The sequence below is a fragment of the Typha latifolia genome, chromosome 10, assembly GCF_019914945.1.
Source record: "Typha latifolia isolate L0001 chromosome 10, TyphaL0001v2, whole genome shotgun sequence".
Lineage (NCBI taxonomy): Eukaryota > Viridiplantae > Streptophyta > Magnoliopsida > Poales > Typhaceae > Typha > Typha latifolia.
This window is the reverse complement of record NC_133095.1, coordinates 11,451,533-11,469,062: the sequence shown is the minus strand read 5'-3', so window position 1 is coordinate 11,469,062 and position 17,530 is coordinate 11,451,533. Positions and strand designations below refer to the sequence as shown.

The 17,530-nt window shown below is 38.2% G+C and overlaps 2 protein-coding genes across 2 annotated transcripts; one reads left to right on the top strand and one right to left on the bottom strand.

Moving 5' to 3' along the window:
• The first annotated feature begins 979 nt into the window (after positions 1–979).
• LOC140796356 (uncharacterized) lies at positions 980–2,604 on the top strand. Its single transcript, XM_073149353.1, has 2 exons — positions 980–1,854; positions 1,945–2,604. The coding sequence occupies exons 1-2, from the start codon at positions 1,332–1,334 to the stop codon at positions 2,307–2,309; spliced, it is 888 nt and encodes a 295-aa protein (XP_073005454.1). The 5' UTR covers positions 980–1,331; the 3' UTR covers positions 2,310–2,604.
• Positions 2,605–2,848: 244 nt separating this feature from the next.
• LOC140796339 (B3 domain-containing protein Os07g0563300-like) lies at positions 2,849–17,199 on the bottom strand. The gene is made up of 12 exons (XM_073149332.1): positions 16,783–17,199; positions 16,389–16,470; positions 16,158–16,256; positions 13,500–14,314; positions 13,239–13,335; positions 11,494–11,668; positions 10,859–10,938; positions 9,649–10,047; positions 6,652–6,701; positions 4,853–4,966; positions 4,634–4,701; positions 2,849–3,952 (listed from the first exon to the last, which is right to left on the bottom strand). Exons 1-12 carry the CDS (start codon positions 16,923–16,925, stop codon positions 3,363–3,365), a joined length of 2,712 nt encoding a protein of 903 aa, XP_073005433.1. The 5' UTR covers positions 16,926–17,199; the 3' UTR covers positions 2,849–3,362.
• Positions 17,200–17,530: the final 331 nt, after the last annotated feature.

Here is a 17,530-nt window from a genome sequence, read left to right as displayed (position 1 = left end):
AGCGCGACGGCTTAAAGTAGGTCTCAGCGGCGTTTGGCTCAGAGCAATTGTTTGGCGACACATATAACTTTAAGTCTAGACTAGTCAGCTAAAAGCTTAGTGTGACTTAAATATTTATAGGGAGGATTGATCAGCCCGTATCTAATTTTTCTGCTCATGAAAGATAAAAAAAAAAAACATAGATTTGGGTGCATATAATGTTATTGTATTATTTTTTATTTTTATAAGTTTTTTAAAAAATATTAATAGAGGGTATTCAAGTAAATCTACGTCTGTCAAGTACAAGTGCAACACTACAACTTGTTCTTCTTTTTGATGTGCCATACCACCAAAGCTGTGATCAGGGTTACCTCACGCACGGATGTAGGAAACTCCTACATATATATATATATATATATATATATATATATATATATATATATCCTCGGCGGGCCGGTAAAACTTTGATTGGCTGGCATAACGGACTTGGAGTCATCTTTTTCTTCTCCCTTCTTTTGGATTCTTGTGCTCCGACCTGGGGCTCAAGGCTCAGGGGCCACAGATTAGTTTCGTGGCAAGCGACTAGCTTGCGTGCTGAAGATACGGTAGTAGAGAGAGATAAAGAGAGAAATGGGTAACTCTATATGCATGCATGTGGTTTCTTAATTAACTTACTCTTTGATACTGTGATCTATGGATGGATGGATGGATGAGCTAACATGCTATATGTCAAAAGCTCCAATGCGATTTTAGCAACAAAATCTGGACTCCAACGTCGTTTCATGATTTGCCAAACTGATGTTAATTGGTAGTTGAAATTGGTCGGCTCGACTTCATGATTATTATATTTATTATATGCTGCATCTCACTCTTTGCAAAGAATTTTTTTTAAAAATAAAATAAAATAAATATATGGATAAAAAACTTATTCCTTATGGATAAGATCAACTAATATGCTGCTGTAATTTCTAAATACTAATCGCGATAATTCCAGAAAGAGCGGCCCCGGCCCCGGCCCCGGCCCCGTCCCTATGTAATGGCGGTGTGTTTAAAAGACACGAATCCACGACTCGGTGAAGAATAGGAAGCCCTCTTTCCTACTTGTCACATCCAGCATCGTCGCTATTTAGAAATTTCCTCTAAAGGACACGTCAGAGACAGAGCGGCGGAAATCCAACGGCTTTGATATCTTATCATCAGATTCCGATAAAGACTTTCCGATCCATGCTCCCCATTCCTCATTATGTGTGTGTATATATATATATATAGATCATCACTTCTTTTCACTCTTCTCACGTTAGATTCAAACCAACACTAAAACGGAGAGAGAGAGAGAGAGAGAGAGAGAGAAAATGGGGTACCGGAGGTCGATCAAGGTGGTGATGGCGTCGGCGATGGTAGTATTGATGGCTGTGATGCTTCACCTCGTGGGCCCACAGATAGTAAGGTTCCTGGCCGGGGAGCTCCCGCGCGTGTACGCCGGAGTCGTGTCGTGGCTCACCCCGCCCTACCTTTACTTCGTCATCAACGTCATCATCATCTCCATAGCCGCCTCTTCCCGCTTCCACGCCAAATTAGAACCGGATTCCCCAGAACTCGAATCCAGACCCGAACCGCCGCCATCGGAGGTCGAGTTCGCGGTCTCGCAGCCGCTGGAGGAGGAGGAGATCGTGGCGTCGAAGTCGACCTGGTCGCCCGATCAGACGGAGTTCCCGACTGTGGCCGCCGTCATCTTCCCGCCAGAGGAGGCGGAGCCCGAGGAGCAGCGGACGGAGGTCGAGATGGAGACGGCGAAGGAGCACACGAACTTAACGGCGAGGCCGCCGGCGTCCGTCAGGTTCCCCAAACGGAAGAGCGCGAAGCCCAGCCCCGAAGGTACGGTAAACGTCGACCTTAAAATTTTACCCGCATCATCTTCGATAAGAATTAACCAAATTCACAAGGGTACGATCGTAATTTTGACAGATCGGAAGCTCCGGGTGGCGCGACCGAGGAAGAACGAGACGCTGGAAGGCACGTGGCGGGCGATCACGGAGGGGCGAGCGGTCCCGCTCGCACGCCACCTCAAGAAGTCCGACACGTGGGAGGCACGCTTCCGCGGCGGCGGAGGCGAGGAACCGTCGATGAGGAAGTCGGAGACGTTCCAGACGGAGAGAGGGGTGGCGCGGCAGGGGAGCGGCGGAAGGCTGCGGCGGGAGGCGTCGTTGGGGTCGGAGGATTTGAATCGGAGGGTGGAGGCGTTCATAAACAAGTTTAACGAGGAGATGAGATTACAAAGACTGGAGTCGTTAAAGCACTACATGGAGATGATCAATAAAAGCAGTGATTAGAAATCATTTCTACTCTCTACGCTATAACTTGAAGACAGAGGAGGGAGAAGTGAAGTGCTCTTACTGGTTAATTTCATATTTATGTTAATTATTTTTTATTTGTGTTTAGTTAATTGTATGAAAAGAAAATAAGTAAAATCCCCTGATATTTTATATGGGTGATGTAAGAAAAGTATGTGGGAATTTTCTTTCTATGATTTCTTATTAATGCTTTTATTTTTGAGACTTGGGATGTTGTAACGATCTGCAAGTGTAACCCAGGAGGAAATCGTAATGCTGTTCTTTGTTGTTCTCACGGAAGCTTTTATAATCTCTGGTTGGTTTGTTAGTTTAAACTATTTTGGAGATGATTACAGCAAGTACGAGTACCTGGTAACCCCCCGGCATATGATGATCAATGTGCCTTATACTAGTTAGTGCTTTGAACAGCGACAAGTTCGCATAGAAGTTGTTCATTTAAGCAAAGATTGCAACCGAAGATGAGCATCACGATATGATTTCCAGCGTATACAATTTGAACTCCCATGCATCCAAACAAGTTTGGCGAGTAAAGTTGTGTATCATCTAATAATTTTAGCTACAAAATCTCGCCTTTGGTATATGTGGCTGCACACTAATATTCTCCAGTTGTTATACATCAAGTTTGGGCCCAATCTTACTGTTACATGACAAGCAGGGGTAGATATGTACGACGACCTTTCCCATTATGGGAAAAAAAAAATCTAGGACAATAATTAAAAAAACAAGCAGTTTAACAGGAGGGCGTTGCAATCGACCACTCCACAGGAGGATCTGTTACACTTGCCCCAAAAGAGGGAGGTTGAAATGGGGTGTCTCTGCAGCATAGATCTGAATGAAGCTGAAGCTCATGCATAAGAGTTCTGCACTAACAGAATCAATCGACTTGAAAGCAGGAACCTGATCTGCAGGACAAAATGCAGATCCATACTTGACGACATATGAGCTATGATGACCTCCCAGTGATGTTAGTCTGTCGATAACTTCCAAGTATATAACCTCTCCATTTTATAAAACCCTCATGTTTATTGAAGCCTAAGTAGGAGTATCGCGCAGGAGCCTCATCATACCACGGGCGTCTAATTTTGGAGATGGTTCTTCCTCTTGTTCAGGTTGAAAGTTCAGATCAATCTCGGCCTTGAAAGGAGATGTTGTTTTTCGATGCTCAGGAACTCCATGAGGTGCCCCATTATTATTTGTACTTGTTTTCTCAGGGAAACTGCTGCTACTAGAATTGGTCAATGATGATCGTTTTCCAACTTCTTCTGGCAGCAAATTGATAATCTTCTGCTGCTGCTCCTGCTGCTTGCGAGCAACCTCTGCCTCTTTCTCCGACTGCCGCTTCTCACGCCTCATCATAAGTGTCTTGAACCGCCGTTTGACAGTGAGGCAGACATTACAGGTGCAGGTTTGCTTGTGTTTCGGCCCCTTCCCACTCGGAGGTTGGATACACACGATACATGAACATCCGGGACGATGGCGTGGATGCTTTGTGGTGGTCTGGGGGAAGGTGGTGGCAAGAGCTTCACCCTCACCAAGAATGGCTAGGTTGGCAAGGGTGTCAAGCCCATTTGAAGCTCCAACATTTTGAGATTCTACCTTAACTTTTGACCTTTTCGAACCACCTACAAGTTCCATAAGGATACGTACTTAGATTTCAGTTATTGAAATGAAACAGTTAGAAACCAACAAAACATGCTAGAAAAATCAGCAGGTCGTTTGAAGTTCCCTACAAGTATATTGTATTTTTGCTATGATCCTTATCGATGATCTGACATAAGGGAATTCAAGGTACATAAAACTCTCACAAATTTGACCTTGATTTCACTAAAATGTTTATCCAACGGATCAAAAAGGAATTGTACTCTCTTATGTACAAATGAGTGCATCCCACAAATGATATTATATATTTCCAACAACTTATTGTCTGTAATCTCACTCAGATTGCAGAGTATGTCCTCAAATTACAGTTTGCCACCACATTCTAGTGCATTGGAGAGCAGCTAAATTTCCACCCTTTCTATGTGTAGAACGACAAACCATGAGGTCCCAGTCCTGTTATTTTACCTTCCTACCACCTAAATGTAATGCATTCATGTTCTGAACCATTTAGTATCCTTTATGTCTGTCCTCCTAGCCTATACGGTAGTGGTAATCTCATTATTAACAAATGTTGATGAATAAACTTTATGTTCCTACTGACTCTGATCGTGGCATTCTCCATAACAGAGTAAGAAATGTACAGACACTATAAACTAGCTAACAAGATATTACTGGAACTGTCTGAAGACAGGCACTACTCATACCTGTTTTAGTAGGAATTAATTCTGCAAGCTGCTCCAAACTTAATTCCTGTGAAGCTGAACATGAAGACCTGCAAATTAGAAAGGAACCAGAGTTAGGAATATAATATGTATAAAAGATAAGCATTGTCATTAATACAAAGATACATAGTCACTATTGATAAAACAGTATAGAAGATATTCAATAAATCTCATACTAAGAGGAAAAAAAATTCAAATCACCTTTCAGTATCCCATGTGTTGTCAGAACAGGTCCATCTATAAGGCAGGAGAGCATCCTCTGGCAGTTTCCGCCATTTAGAGCAATCCTCGCACTGGGCCCACTGATGAATATCTCTGAGAAGTATTTTTCTCAATAAAATGATAGCACACACGCACACAAGAAAGTCAACCTTGTTTATATCAAAGAACATCGTAATCCTTTCCGTTATGAGAGTCAGACTCGAGACCACAAAGTCCATAAAATAGGTGCAAAGCAATTGTCTGTCAACTTGCTGCCAACTCTCTAAAGGTATATGCTGACCTTATGTTCAAGAAACATTAGCCACAAGAGAGCAGTTATGAGGCCTTCATGCAACTAAAAGCAAGCATGCATGATCTCCACAGACTTCATAGTCAATGTGAAGAGCACGGCAAGGTTCAATGTGGGAACAAAGTCCATACAGTGATGTAGGACAAATAGAGGGAAAGAGATGGATTAGAGGAAAAAAAATTCAAGATAAAGAAAGATAAAGATTTCAAGAGTAAAAAAACAGCAAATAGAACAGAAAAAGAAAATAAGAAAAGGACAAACACAAAAAGTCTCAAATATGAAATATTGGTAGGGTCTTCTACAATAATGAGAACATCAACTCTTAACTGAATTAAGTTTGGGTCACTGTGCTCTTTTCTATTAGCACTAGGCTTGCAAACCTCCAGAAAAAGGTTTTATGGATTAGCAAGTCGAAGAATATCAAACAGTGATATCTGCCAGAAGGGACAACAAAAGGAAAATGGAAGCAGCCATCTTAAGAAAAGTAACACAAGACAATAAGGCAAACAATCTACCATATATAGCTTTGTTGACGACCTATTAGGACCCTCAACATGGATGAAAGATTCACAAAGATCATATTATTGCCTATAAAGATGTAAATGCCTTCAAATTGCTTCTTACCAATGCCATTTAGCAATCATCTCTTGAAATTTGACGTATTCATTTAACAATAAGGACTGGCCGATGTGGAATACCAAAGGAGAGTAATTGAAGAGTACATGCCTTGAACATTATGGAGAGTAAGAAAAAAAGAGAAGTTATGTTTCTCAATAAATTAGCATATTAGACCTCTGAGGAAGCAAGCAGTAGAAACTGAGGTGAACTTAAAGCTAGAGCTGTTGCATCTGTCCATGACTAAAATATACAGGATTTCAAGGGCAGAGTACTTTAAATGACATGGTGTTCATAATTTTTTACCACCCATCCAGGAGAACAAGTATGAACTCACTCAGGATATCATGTGAAATGTGATACCTTCATTCTGAGGTTTTTGAGACTAAGGTTCCTAAAGAGCTTGTATTGGGGTGGTAACTCTCTGTAAGAGAGCTGAACGATATTCTAGTGGATCTTTAGGATCCTCTAATGGATGCGCACTTGAAGTGAATCGCATAAACCATTCTATTTCATGTTTGTTCTTGCAGTGTTGCGTCTAGATATATACCACAACAAACCACAGTCCAAAGATTTTAACCATTAATGACATATATTCGAGTAAAATAAATTTGGCTCTTTTCATCACAAGCCTATATTTCAACAGTTATCTAATACTGTACAAACTAAAAAAAGACTAAAGCCCAAAGGAAGAAAAGCAAAATATGTAAAAAAGTAAACAGTAATCACAATACATTTCCATGTGAGTCGACATTAATAAGAAGTCCATGTGTCAGTTCATATTTTTAAATGTTTCCTAGCAAATGCAACTCCGTCACACTGTAAGTTGGCATAAAAATGTTCCTGGTTAATTAGTTATAAAGGGAAAAGTTACCCGGCTTTATCTGGGATGAAATATGTCCTCTTTCCAAGTACAGGTGCTTCCTGTTTAAGATATTAATGTCAATGTGTCAAGCACATTTTGTTTTAATTTTACTAATCTCCTTTGAGAATATTCTGAGGTAACATAAGAAGATTATTGAAATTCTGAATTAGTAAAAAGTATACATAGAGAATTATCATTCAATTTCAAGAAAATGAATACTGCCCAAGTAACAAAATGAACAAATTTCATATGTATAACCAAAATTCCACCAAAGAGAGTGATAGCATGTTGTTAAGCTGGACAGATGGAAAGCTTATAGAAATTATCACTTTGTTAAAGTGGAATGTTATTTTGTCAAGAGACTCATGACTGCTGTGAGAACCAGAAAAAAAAGGTCGCATGTGTAGGTTAGATAATTTTTGTGCATCTCCCTGTGGTTACTCAAGACTACCTTGAAGTCCAGGGGACAGACCTATACCTGATTAGCATATGATCTGTTTAGGTGACTGTAGAGCGCTTAGAGAACAGTCTCAAGTTAGATTAGAAATATCTCTAAGGTAACTCTAATCTTTCTCTCTGGTTAGTGAAAAAACATTGTAAATTTATCACATAGTGATACCTCCTAGTGACACTAACTGGATTAATTATAAAAAAAACACTCGAGTAAATATCGAGGTGACTTGTAGTTGATATAGATTTTCAGGAGCAGCCCAATGAGACATATGACATTATTATTAATATTGAAAAAAATTCAACATGTTGATACGAACCATGTTATGAGATATGATTCTCTGTTATTATTTGTACTGTTATTATTATTGTTATCATAAGCAAGCTTAGTAAGATTCTTATCTTATATTATTAGATTTGTATTTATTTAAAGTTATGTTATAAATTCGGATTTATTTGACTTTTGAGTCGATTCCACTCACTGAGCTATAATTATTGACTCATGAATTCTCTCTTCTAATATTTCAGGTGCTGATCCACGTAACGATTGAGCGAGATGCATCGAGATCCCACCACCACTTAGGATTTTACTATTTTGTCCATCGGTTGTATTAGACATTTTATTCTAACCATCTAATATTTTAATTTGATTGGTGACACATTATCGATGACATTGGTGTTTCTTTGTTATTATATTATGTTTATTAGAATTAGTTATTCATAATTAAATTCTTGTTATTTTGAGACTTGGAAAAATATTGGTTAAGGCTTCGTGTATCTCAAGTGCATTGAGGTACATGACCAGTCATGATTCTAATTTTAGATCGTAACAACTGTTCGCTAAATTCTGGACATAACTCTAAAGTAGTGGTTTTCCATAAAAGAAATAGCCATATCTTTTCAAAAGGTAATGATTGATGTCAACTTTAAAAAGGTTCCTGGAACTATTTAAACGGAACTTGAGGAATTATTTTGCATGATGATAATCAGCAATAGAAGCCTACTACCTGAAGAAACACTTTTTGATGAGAGAATAAAGGGCAGATTCTATTTCTCAGTCTCAGCCAAAGTGCATAACTCCACTTGAGCCAACAATTGCAGCAATTTAACTTCTATTTCTAGGGAAGAACTATCTTATTACTTGATTGACATGCACACAGACCAGCAAAAGAGATAACCTTCAATATAAGTCTAATAGCTCTTCCAATTGCATCCAAGTTAATTGTTCAACTAAATGATCCTAAGAAAATGGAGACAGTAAGACCAATGGGTTGACAGGGGGATCTACTAAAATTCTACAGGTAAGGACATGAGAGGAGGAGAAACAAGTTTGCCAGCTTTCAAAAAATAAAAGTTGTATCCCTTAAATTAATATAAGAGAGTTACTGGGACATGGCAAGCAAAGTATCCACAAATAGTTCAACCCATCTCCAACAAAAGATGATCTAGATCAAGTGAAACTAAATCTTAACTTCACCAACAACCAAAGGCTACCACTCATACACGAAGTAAGAGTGTAAACCTCACATAAGAGAATTAAAGGAAGACATGAGGAAACTACCAAATTGGAAAACTATTATGTCTCATCACTCCTCCAGACTTTCTAAAGCCCCATCCTCTAAAAAAAATGAAATGCCTACCCTCCATGTTAAATTTAGATCCCAACAGCTTATGTACTTGGAAATGCAAATATAATGATGGCCAAGTAGATTATGTCATTATAAGAATGATTGAAGTTTCTGCCTGTCTCTGTCTGAAGTTTATGAAAACAAATACTCGAGTTTTCCCAGGGAAAGTGAAGAAAACAAACTAATCAAATAAGGTAGAGAACAACTCATGCAGTTAGATGTTAAAAAAGAAATTGCGTTGGAATCTTAAAATTCTTAATCCCACTGAGAATGTTAAAGTATTCCAATAGAATGGCTTGTAAAGGACCCAAATATTCCTATGGGCTTGACATCCATGCATTATACTGAGATGAACATGGCTTTTCTTTTTCCTTTTCTTTTCTTGTGCAATATGAAAAGCTTGACGTATAATGCCTATCCACCTATAAAGCATTTCAGTTTGAAGATGCCCTTGCACAATCCTCTAGATGTTAAGTGTTCAGTGAAATTTCATTAAAAAAAAAAAAAAAAGCAAAACTGCAAAACTGTAATACTGAAGGACTAAGATTGTTTTCGCATCACAAAATTTTGCAATAGCGATAATCATTTTCCTTATCATGGATCGGTGAAAGAAAGGTTAATTTATATTGAGAATGAAAATAGAGAGGCAAAAGAGGGAAGAGAGGTGTATCAACAATGATAGAGATGGCATGGTCAGTGGCCAATTAGCAAGGTGAATATGCAGCAATTTTTGGTCTTTTGCTACAAAATATATTGAAGGATGAAACAGTAAACAAAGAAATGAGTGCTGCCTGAAGGTAAATATTTCCATCAGCCACCCATGATAGAAGAAATTTACATAACATGACATGATCATGGATTATCAGAATGGAGTTACATACAGTACCATTTTAACATGGAAGGTGAACAAGTTTATCGATTGGCATACCTCATATTCCTCAAATTCGTGGCCTTCAATGATAATAGTGGAAGGAACATGCGAAGGAGGTGGACGGAGCAGCTGTTGGGCCTCCTCCCACGTTAATTTCAACTCCATGGAATCTTTGTTCTCAATTCGCAGACGCTTACTGCTTGTACCAAGAGAGCTGCCTTTCCTCTTAGAAGAGCCCTGCAAAGACCTAGCAGCAAGTCCATCCTTCTGTATAAATCCTCCTTTATCAAATTTAGACGAGGTTGCCTTCTCTGCAGGATTGGCTGGATATCTTGATTCCATGCTTTCTTTAGTTGGGCAAAGAGGGATATTTGGATTGGAATCTTCAGTGAGGTTTCTGCTATTACCCTCCAGAGGCATTAAGAGACCATTGCTAAACTTAAGATTCTGAGTATCCTGTCAAAATAATACATATAATTTCTTATACGACCATGGCCAACTCACTTTTAGTTTTTATTGTCCAGTCCTTACTAACAGAATTAACAAAACCTTGTGAAGAGAGCATTATTGAACTTCTTTTAATGGATAAAGAAGAAAGAACTCTTGTAGTAACAAATTTGAACAAAATGCTGTTAAACATGAAGAAAAAGACAAGAGAACACATTTATAAATCTACTCCTTCAATTCCACTATAAGTTAAGAACCAATTGCACTACTTTTTCTATCATGGGGCCTAGACCTAGCTTCTTTGTCCAATGAAAAGTGAGAGGATTCCCTCTCTGACGACTTCGGTGAACAATGGGCAACTCCTACTACTGAAGCCAGTGGATACTGAGCCTCTTCCTCTCATCTCTGGGCTGCTCTTGCTGACTCTTCCCTTGCAAACGTTCTTTTTCTGAACCACTTAAAGTCAGGCTCTCTCAACTTAAGAGCTCCTTATGCTGGAAGTAGCAATTGCAATTCACTTGTACAAAGTGTAATTACCACATAGAAATAAGTTCATTGTAATCCTCTCATTAGTTTATGCCAGAATGACAATTTGAACCATATTTTGAAAGCATTAACATGTCTACTTTGCTCAGGCATCGAGCAGTACAGAGAAAATATCCGATAGAAGAAAGCATGGAGGCCTTTAAGAAAAAAAGTTAAACCTATCACGGTAGGTTATCACACTTTATAGAAAGCAGCTAAGGTGGGAGAAGATGCTTCCTACTATGAATCATTACTGCTGAAATATGTGTCATAAGTTCGAATCTTATTAACTAACCTGTTCTCCAGAAGAAATGCCAGAGGCCTTTCTGAATCCCATGACCAGCTTTCCTTCCGGATCTATCCGACTAAATGTTACTGCAGCAAAGGAAGCGTTCTTAATTCCAGTTTAATCCTACATATGTTTCTAGGATAAGTGAGCAATTAAAATTTTACTATTTACAAGGGTCACATTAAAGAAATATGGAGAAAAAAAAAGATGTTTTGGAACCACAGAAATCAACAAACTAATGCAATTAATGAGCAAAACAATGGAAGACCATGGTTTCTCATGCCACGGCGCATGATATGTTGATACATGGCATGGCCTGTCATGCTGCTAGTGTAGTTTTTGATGGTCGTAGCCCTACAAGCCTTGGCCCAAAGATTGTGAAGTCCTTTTTCATATGAAATACAAATAATATCTCTCAATTAGAAAATAACCTAGTAGATGCATTTTAACATTACGACATACTACCAAATTCTAACTCATAGATGCAGTACATAATCTAAAAGATGATATACTTCTCAACCCATAAATGGATAACTATGAAACAGATATTGAATCATGGGAATATTGGAACAAAAATATTAATTCAAACATTTTTTGACAGCATCTAGATTGATAAAGAGATAGAGAGGAAGGAGAGATACCTGTATCGCCTGCTTGTAATTGCATTGACTGAATGCAAGGTGTAACCCCTTCCAATACATACATCCTGCTGTTATTATTTGGCCAGAAACGAAACTGAAATACCCAATCTTTGCCACTTGCATCTTGAACTTTTAAAGGAAGCCCTTCAGGCTGAGAGATTATTGGGAAATATGCCTGTTCAATCAGAAACATTAAAAAATGTATTTACATTATTTGAAACATAAATTTGCTGAAGATACTTGATGCAGGATGTTAGGAAACCTCCTGTTAGAAGTTTAAAAATTACAAAATGAGCTGTGTCATACAAAGTAATAGTTGGTGGAGCATATTAAACACCATAACTTTGTAGGACTGTATCTAATGTAGGAGAGAGATGGGTGATCCAGTATTGGACAAAATAATACAACTGTAAATTGCATAAAGGAACAAGGAACGTGAATAGATCCAACAAAGATAAATTCTACCAAATATGCCTCAAAAACTTTCAAAAGATATGATAAAAAATATTACCACTAGTAATCCTTAATATAGTAACAAGAGGTCCTATAATGACAACTATCTAGGATCGTCTTGTGAATCATTTTCTTGGTTACTGTGTTTAACAATTTCTCTCATTGTATTTCCTTTCTCTTACTGAAAGCAAATTCAGCTTCGAGTGATTGCAGAATTACCACAAATAAAACATTTGGTCTCCATAATTCCCCACACTATCCAAGCCTGGCCTATGAGAAACTCCAGTGTAACAAATGCCTCACAAATTGGATCTACAAGTTATCAAGAATCAAATCTCTTAGCTATATTGCAGAAAAAGTTTACTACTTTTCTACAGCTTAGCATAGCAGCCAAATTAAAGAGATTTAGTACCATTGTACCATAATAAAAGCAAGTTAGTTGATTCAATGACTACCAAAGGTGCACTAGTAGAACCAAAATTTGGCACTTAAGGCCTTAAGGGTGTTCCACAGCAAAAACCTTGTGGGTTCTATGGAGCAAAGACATAGGTAATCTTACACTCATTTCTAAAGACGTAATCTCCATGACTGACATCTTGGCATTAAACAAGTAAAATATGGAATTTGGTGCTCAATATCTTCTCTGAGTTTGATGTCATGATGCCATATATATACTAGTTTTCACAAACATGAAGGTGAACTCTATCATGTGCAAATTAAGTACAAAAACTGCCCAGTTACGTGCAGCAAAATCAAAGCAAACTATTAGGAAAAGCAGAGACTTTGCAATGAACAGGTAAAGCAGGAGAAAATCATGAGTGGAAGCTAAAAAGAAGAGAAGAATATGAACCCATGAGAACATATTAACAAGGTAAAAATCATGACAGCATCTGAAACATAAGAGAATACCACAATCTGGAAAAATGGCAAACAGAACTTAGAGGTGATATAAAGTGAAGAATAAAATATCACATGAACTTTAAGTTACTTTCTACTCAAACAAAAACAAAAACGGTGCATTAATCATTTTAGAAGATGTGAGATGGAAAACAATACATTTGAAAGTTCCAAAGGAGAAAATCAAAACTTGTTAAGGATAAGCAGAGAGTACTAACAAATACAAATCATGGAAGCTTTTAGCTAGTATTGTTACACTGGCATGGTAAATTCATATAAATGTACAATCAACTTGAGAATGAATTCTGAAACACCTCGTATCATCAGCATCTTCAACGTTGAAGCACAACAGACGGTAATTTAAAGATTTTCTTACGACAACGCATGAAACTCACCTCAGCACATTTCTTGGGTAGCACCAGACGCCCAATCTTGCCAGCATCACTAGCACTGAGCATCTTCTCAAACAAAGGAGTGATAACAGATTTTGAACTAGAATCAACTTAAGGATAAACATCACTACATCGGAGGAAAAAACTAATCATCATAATTCACCATATACTGTCCCTGACAAAGTGGAATACTTCGATTAACTAATATAATCATATTGACTAATAAAATGATTATGACAAACATGAATGAAATATGATGGATACTCTCCAGATATTTGTTGCAGTTCTTGATTTGTAATTCTAGGCCAATATCGTGGAAGTAACTGAGCCCGTGTTTGTGCATCCAATCTCGGTCTTCCATTGCTCACTTGAGCTTGCATTTCACTGTCAGCAGCATTATGAGAGTAAATTTGTTTTGATATAGAGGGAAGAGCTCCTTGCCTTTGCATCTGAGTTGATGCAATTCTGATCGAGTCCTTTGCTCCATCTAGTGATGAAAAAGCTGTAGCCAAGCCAATCGACGATGATGAATCTTCATCTAAAATAGATGATGGAAGAGAACTTGCAGCAGAATTTGGATGTCTATCAAGGTTAGCTCCAGAAGAAGTTGTCAAGCAAGGATCCACAATCACTCCTTTCCTTAAAGACATTGTATCAGTTTCTCCTGCAAGGTTGTTAGGATCTTGCAGTCCTTTAGGATTTCCTTCTCTATGAGATATAGTATATGAGAATGATGGATCCAAACTAATGTTTCCATTAGCAAATCTCTCTCGTACAATTTGTTTCAGGCTATTAGAAGTAATTCTCTCAGACGGATCTTCATATTTCTTCTCCTGTGCAGCAACAGAAGAGCGATATACCTGGAATAACTTCTCGCCGTTATTAGGCCTGTCAAATTCATATGCTAGGCGTTGTTGCAAGTCTGACTGCACACTAGATGCATTCCACAAATTCGCTGCCTGACGCCAATATCCAGGAAAAGGGGCAGTTGGTGATTTCCAGTTTTTAACATGAGTATCTTTCCTCTCAGATATTTGTTGGGGCAAAGGCAAAGAAGATGACCACATTTGGCTTGGTGCCTGAGGAAAAGGAGAATCTATTAAACCAAGTACTCAAGGGAGAGATATACAACTAAAATGCTTGGAGAAAGAGGTAGCTGCATTTCTGTTAGTTACTATTTGGTAATATGCAAAAAATGACTACAAATATCAAAAATAAAATAGTGAGACAGTACAATCATGGAGCATAGGGAAAGAGGTAGCCTGGTTTGTGTCCAAATAGTTGCAAAGATATTTCTAGAAATTTCATCAATCCTTAAACACTAAAAGTGTACCTAACATATGAAGATGCTATGCGTGTACAACAGCAAGAACTTGCAGTCGTTTGAAACCTGGTATGTGTTCTATAAGTTTGTAATTATAGAAAAGGAAACATAAATTCAAACAATGGTCATCATATCCTCTCATTCCATATGAGTACTATTCGTCTGAACAAGATAGAACAAAGAGCAATCTGTACACAACATTTAAAGATTGTCAAATCATGATTTGTCGAGATTTGATAGTATGGTACAAGATTGATTTCATTAAAACCATCCTAGAGAACGAGAATTCCACCAAACAGACCTAGAAAGGGAAAATGTATGCAACCATGACATAAACCTTGCCCTTACATCAAGTGGCACCCTTAGAAGATTGAATTTATTGTGAAAGTTAAATGTAAATATTCATTTGGTCTCTTCTGGCATAAGAGGCACCCAAAATCATGGCAAATCATACGACACTCTTTCATTCCTATGTCAAATAATGCTATACAGCATATATTTACATATGATAAGAGTTTGTCTATGAACATTAGAAGAAGCAACAAACTAGAAGAACTAGAGATGCCTAGAAGATCCATAATGTCTTATTGCCATTTTGTACTTGCTTTCTAGTCCAAAGATATGAACGTAACTTTAAACAACTTTGTCCAACTCCAAACATTAGATATTTGTGCTTCTTATCATGTCAAGCACTCAGACATTTCTGACAGTCGTGAGATTAGGGCATTTCCAATCAGTTCGATGTTTGTTTCATTGCAAGTGCTTCTATAGAGAAACAATAGACGGTTAGGATCATACTAAATGAACTTTCCATAAGTTATATGTAAAAAAATAACATGTCTAGATTTTATTTCCTTCAAAAATATTCCTATAGCTTATATTTAGAAATGCAAAATTGAAAGAGCATAGCCTCTATGTCATGGTTTTGAAGGTTCCCATTTGGACTCTTCTCGACAGTTGGCACTTGACACGCACATTAGATTTCCAATAACAATTTTGACTTTACAGAATGGAGATTACGTCTGCTCTCTCCCCAGCCTTTGATCTCTCCTCAATCCCAAAAACCATCTTGCCTCTTTATTTCTCCTTTTATCAACTTCTTCCCATCCTTCCATCTCTATACACCTATCTAACACCATTCTCCTCCTCTACCCATCTCTTATGGTCCCTCGTGATTATTACAACTATTATTCCACTTGATACTAACACTAAATGCATCATAACAGCTCCACCCATGTTAGAAGATGCAAACTTTTTAACAACAGACAGTAACAAGAACGTCAAGTGTACTACCATGGCAAAGGTGGCGATGAATGGCCAAAATGTTCCTCTTAAAGACATAAGTTTGATAACATCAAAGAAAGACAATGATTAATATAATAATATGTGAATTCATGGGATAACCCAAACTCTTTATATTTACACCTAATTGCTTGTATCTCTAGATCAGCTAATTAGTTAAATTTAACAGCAGTAACTAAATTATCTTTTGGAGGCAGGTCTTCATCTAAAAAATATATTTTAACCATCAGATCAATGGAAAATAAAATCCACCACCAACAAATAATAATCTGAACAAGAGTGTTTAAATCACTTACCATCGCAAATGATTTCCTAGCACACGCTATGCAATCAACTCCACCAGCATCAAGAAGCACATAAGCATGAGCCGATATGATACACCCGCAATGTACCCGCTGCCAAAGAACTCCCAGTTAGAGGACGCACAGGGAAAAATATCATTGACCAGAAGTGGATCCAAATATCCAAATACTATAATCATCACTAGCAACCAATACATCCAATCACTGTGGAATTCCTTCTCTTACCTTCGCACATGCCTCACAGTTCCTCCAACCAGCAGCATCCGAGTGAAAAGTTTCGCAGAAGCTCCCCTGCTCGTAGGTAAAACTAAAAGCAGACACAAACAACAGCACGAGAGCATCAAAGCCACGTCACTGATCAAGTAAAATAGCCAAGGTAGGACACGGACAAGAGCAAAGAAACACGAACTCGTCGCACTATAATATTCCAACCAATCGACAATTCACCGACAAAGGCAACAACTTTATTACATCCCTAGTTCCGAAGCGACTAACATACGCTAAACATTATGTGGATTGCATAAGAGAAAACCGACCAAAAATTTAAAAAGAAGGAATGGATTTTAACAAGAAGAAGCAGACCCCTCAATATGTAATCAATAGGAGGAACAGAGCTTACTAGCAACGGTCACAAAGTTCGGCGTAGTCTCCGGAGCGGAGACGCCATCCCCTCCTACGTGCGCTGTCGGATTTGGGATCCTTGCATAGGGGGTTGAAGCAGATCTTGGAAGACCTAGCCGGCGCCGCCGACGACGAGGTCATCGGTACGGCAGCGGAGAATACGAAGGCGAAAACCTAGAGAGAGAAAGAGAGAGAGAGAGAGAGAGAGAGACGCCGCAATCTTCGAAGAAAGAGAGAGAGAAAGAGAGATGGGGGAGTTCTTTCCTTTGGGGGTTTGGAATCGTGGAGGTGGGGAGGAAAGAATAAAAAAAAATGGGGCCTTTTTATACGATACGAAGGATATTAGTAGTAGCCGCAACAGGGGAAAGCAGCAACGGTTGGTGTGATCACCGCCCTCTCTCCTCGCACACTCGTTGCACCACAATTACGTACGTGCTTAATTTAATAGTCTGTCCGATGGTGAAGAAGCGGATCGGCTGCAGCATCCTACTGCACAAAGTTTCCTGCAGTTTCATCCGGGCCTGCTATATAACTGCTAGAAATTTTTATTCATATATATCAACTCCACTCATATATGCTTCAAGAACTATTTATCCATCCATATCATACCCACTGGTTACTGGTAGATAGGTTACGTAATTGACTTTGACTAATCACACAATTATATTAATCCACACACAAAAATCTAAAAAAAAAAATCAAAATTTTTTATATAAAAAAAACGTCTTTTTATAGTGTTTAATTTC

Coding starts and splice junctions, on each gene's coding strand:
- LOC140796356 (XM_073149353.1), top strand. CDS start 1,332: ATGGGGTACCGGAGGTCGATCAAGGTGGTGATGGCGTCGGCGATGGTA. Junction 1,855..1,944: donor CGCGAAGCCCAGCCCCGAAG/GTACGGTAAACG, acceptor TAATTTTGACAG/ATCGGAAGCTCCGGGTGGCG.
- LOC140796339 (XM_073149332.1), bottom strand. CDS start 16,925: ATGACCTCGTCGTCGGCGGCGCCGGCTAGGTCTTCCAAGATCTGCTTC. Junction 11,669..13,238: donor TACCCAAGAAATGTGCTGAG/GTGAGTTTCATG, acceptor CTGATTGAACAG/GCATATTTCCCAATAATCTC. Junction 10,048..10,858: donor GCATTTCTTCTGGAGAACAG/GTTAGTTAATAA, acceptor TTATTTTGACAG/GATACTCAGAATCTTAAGTT.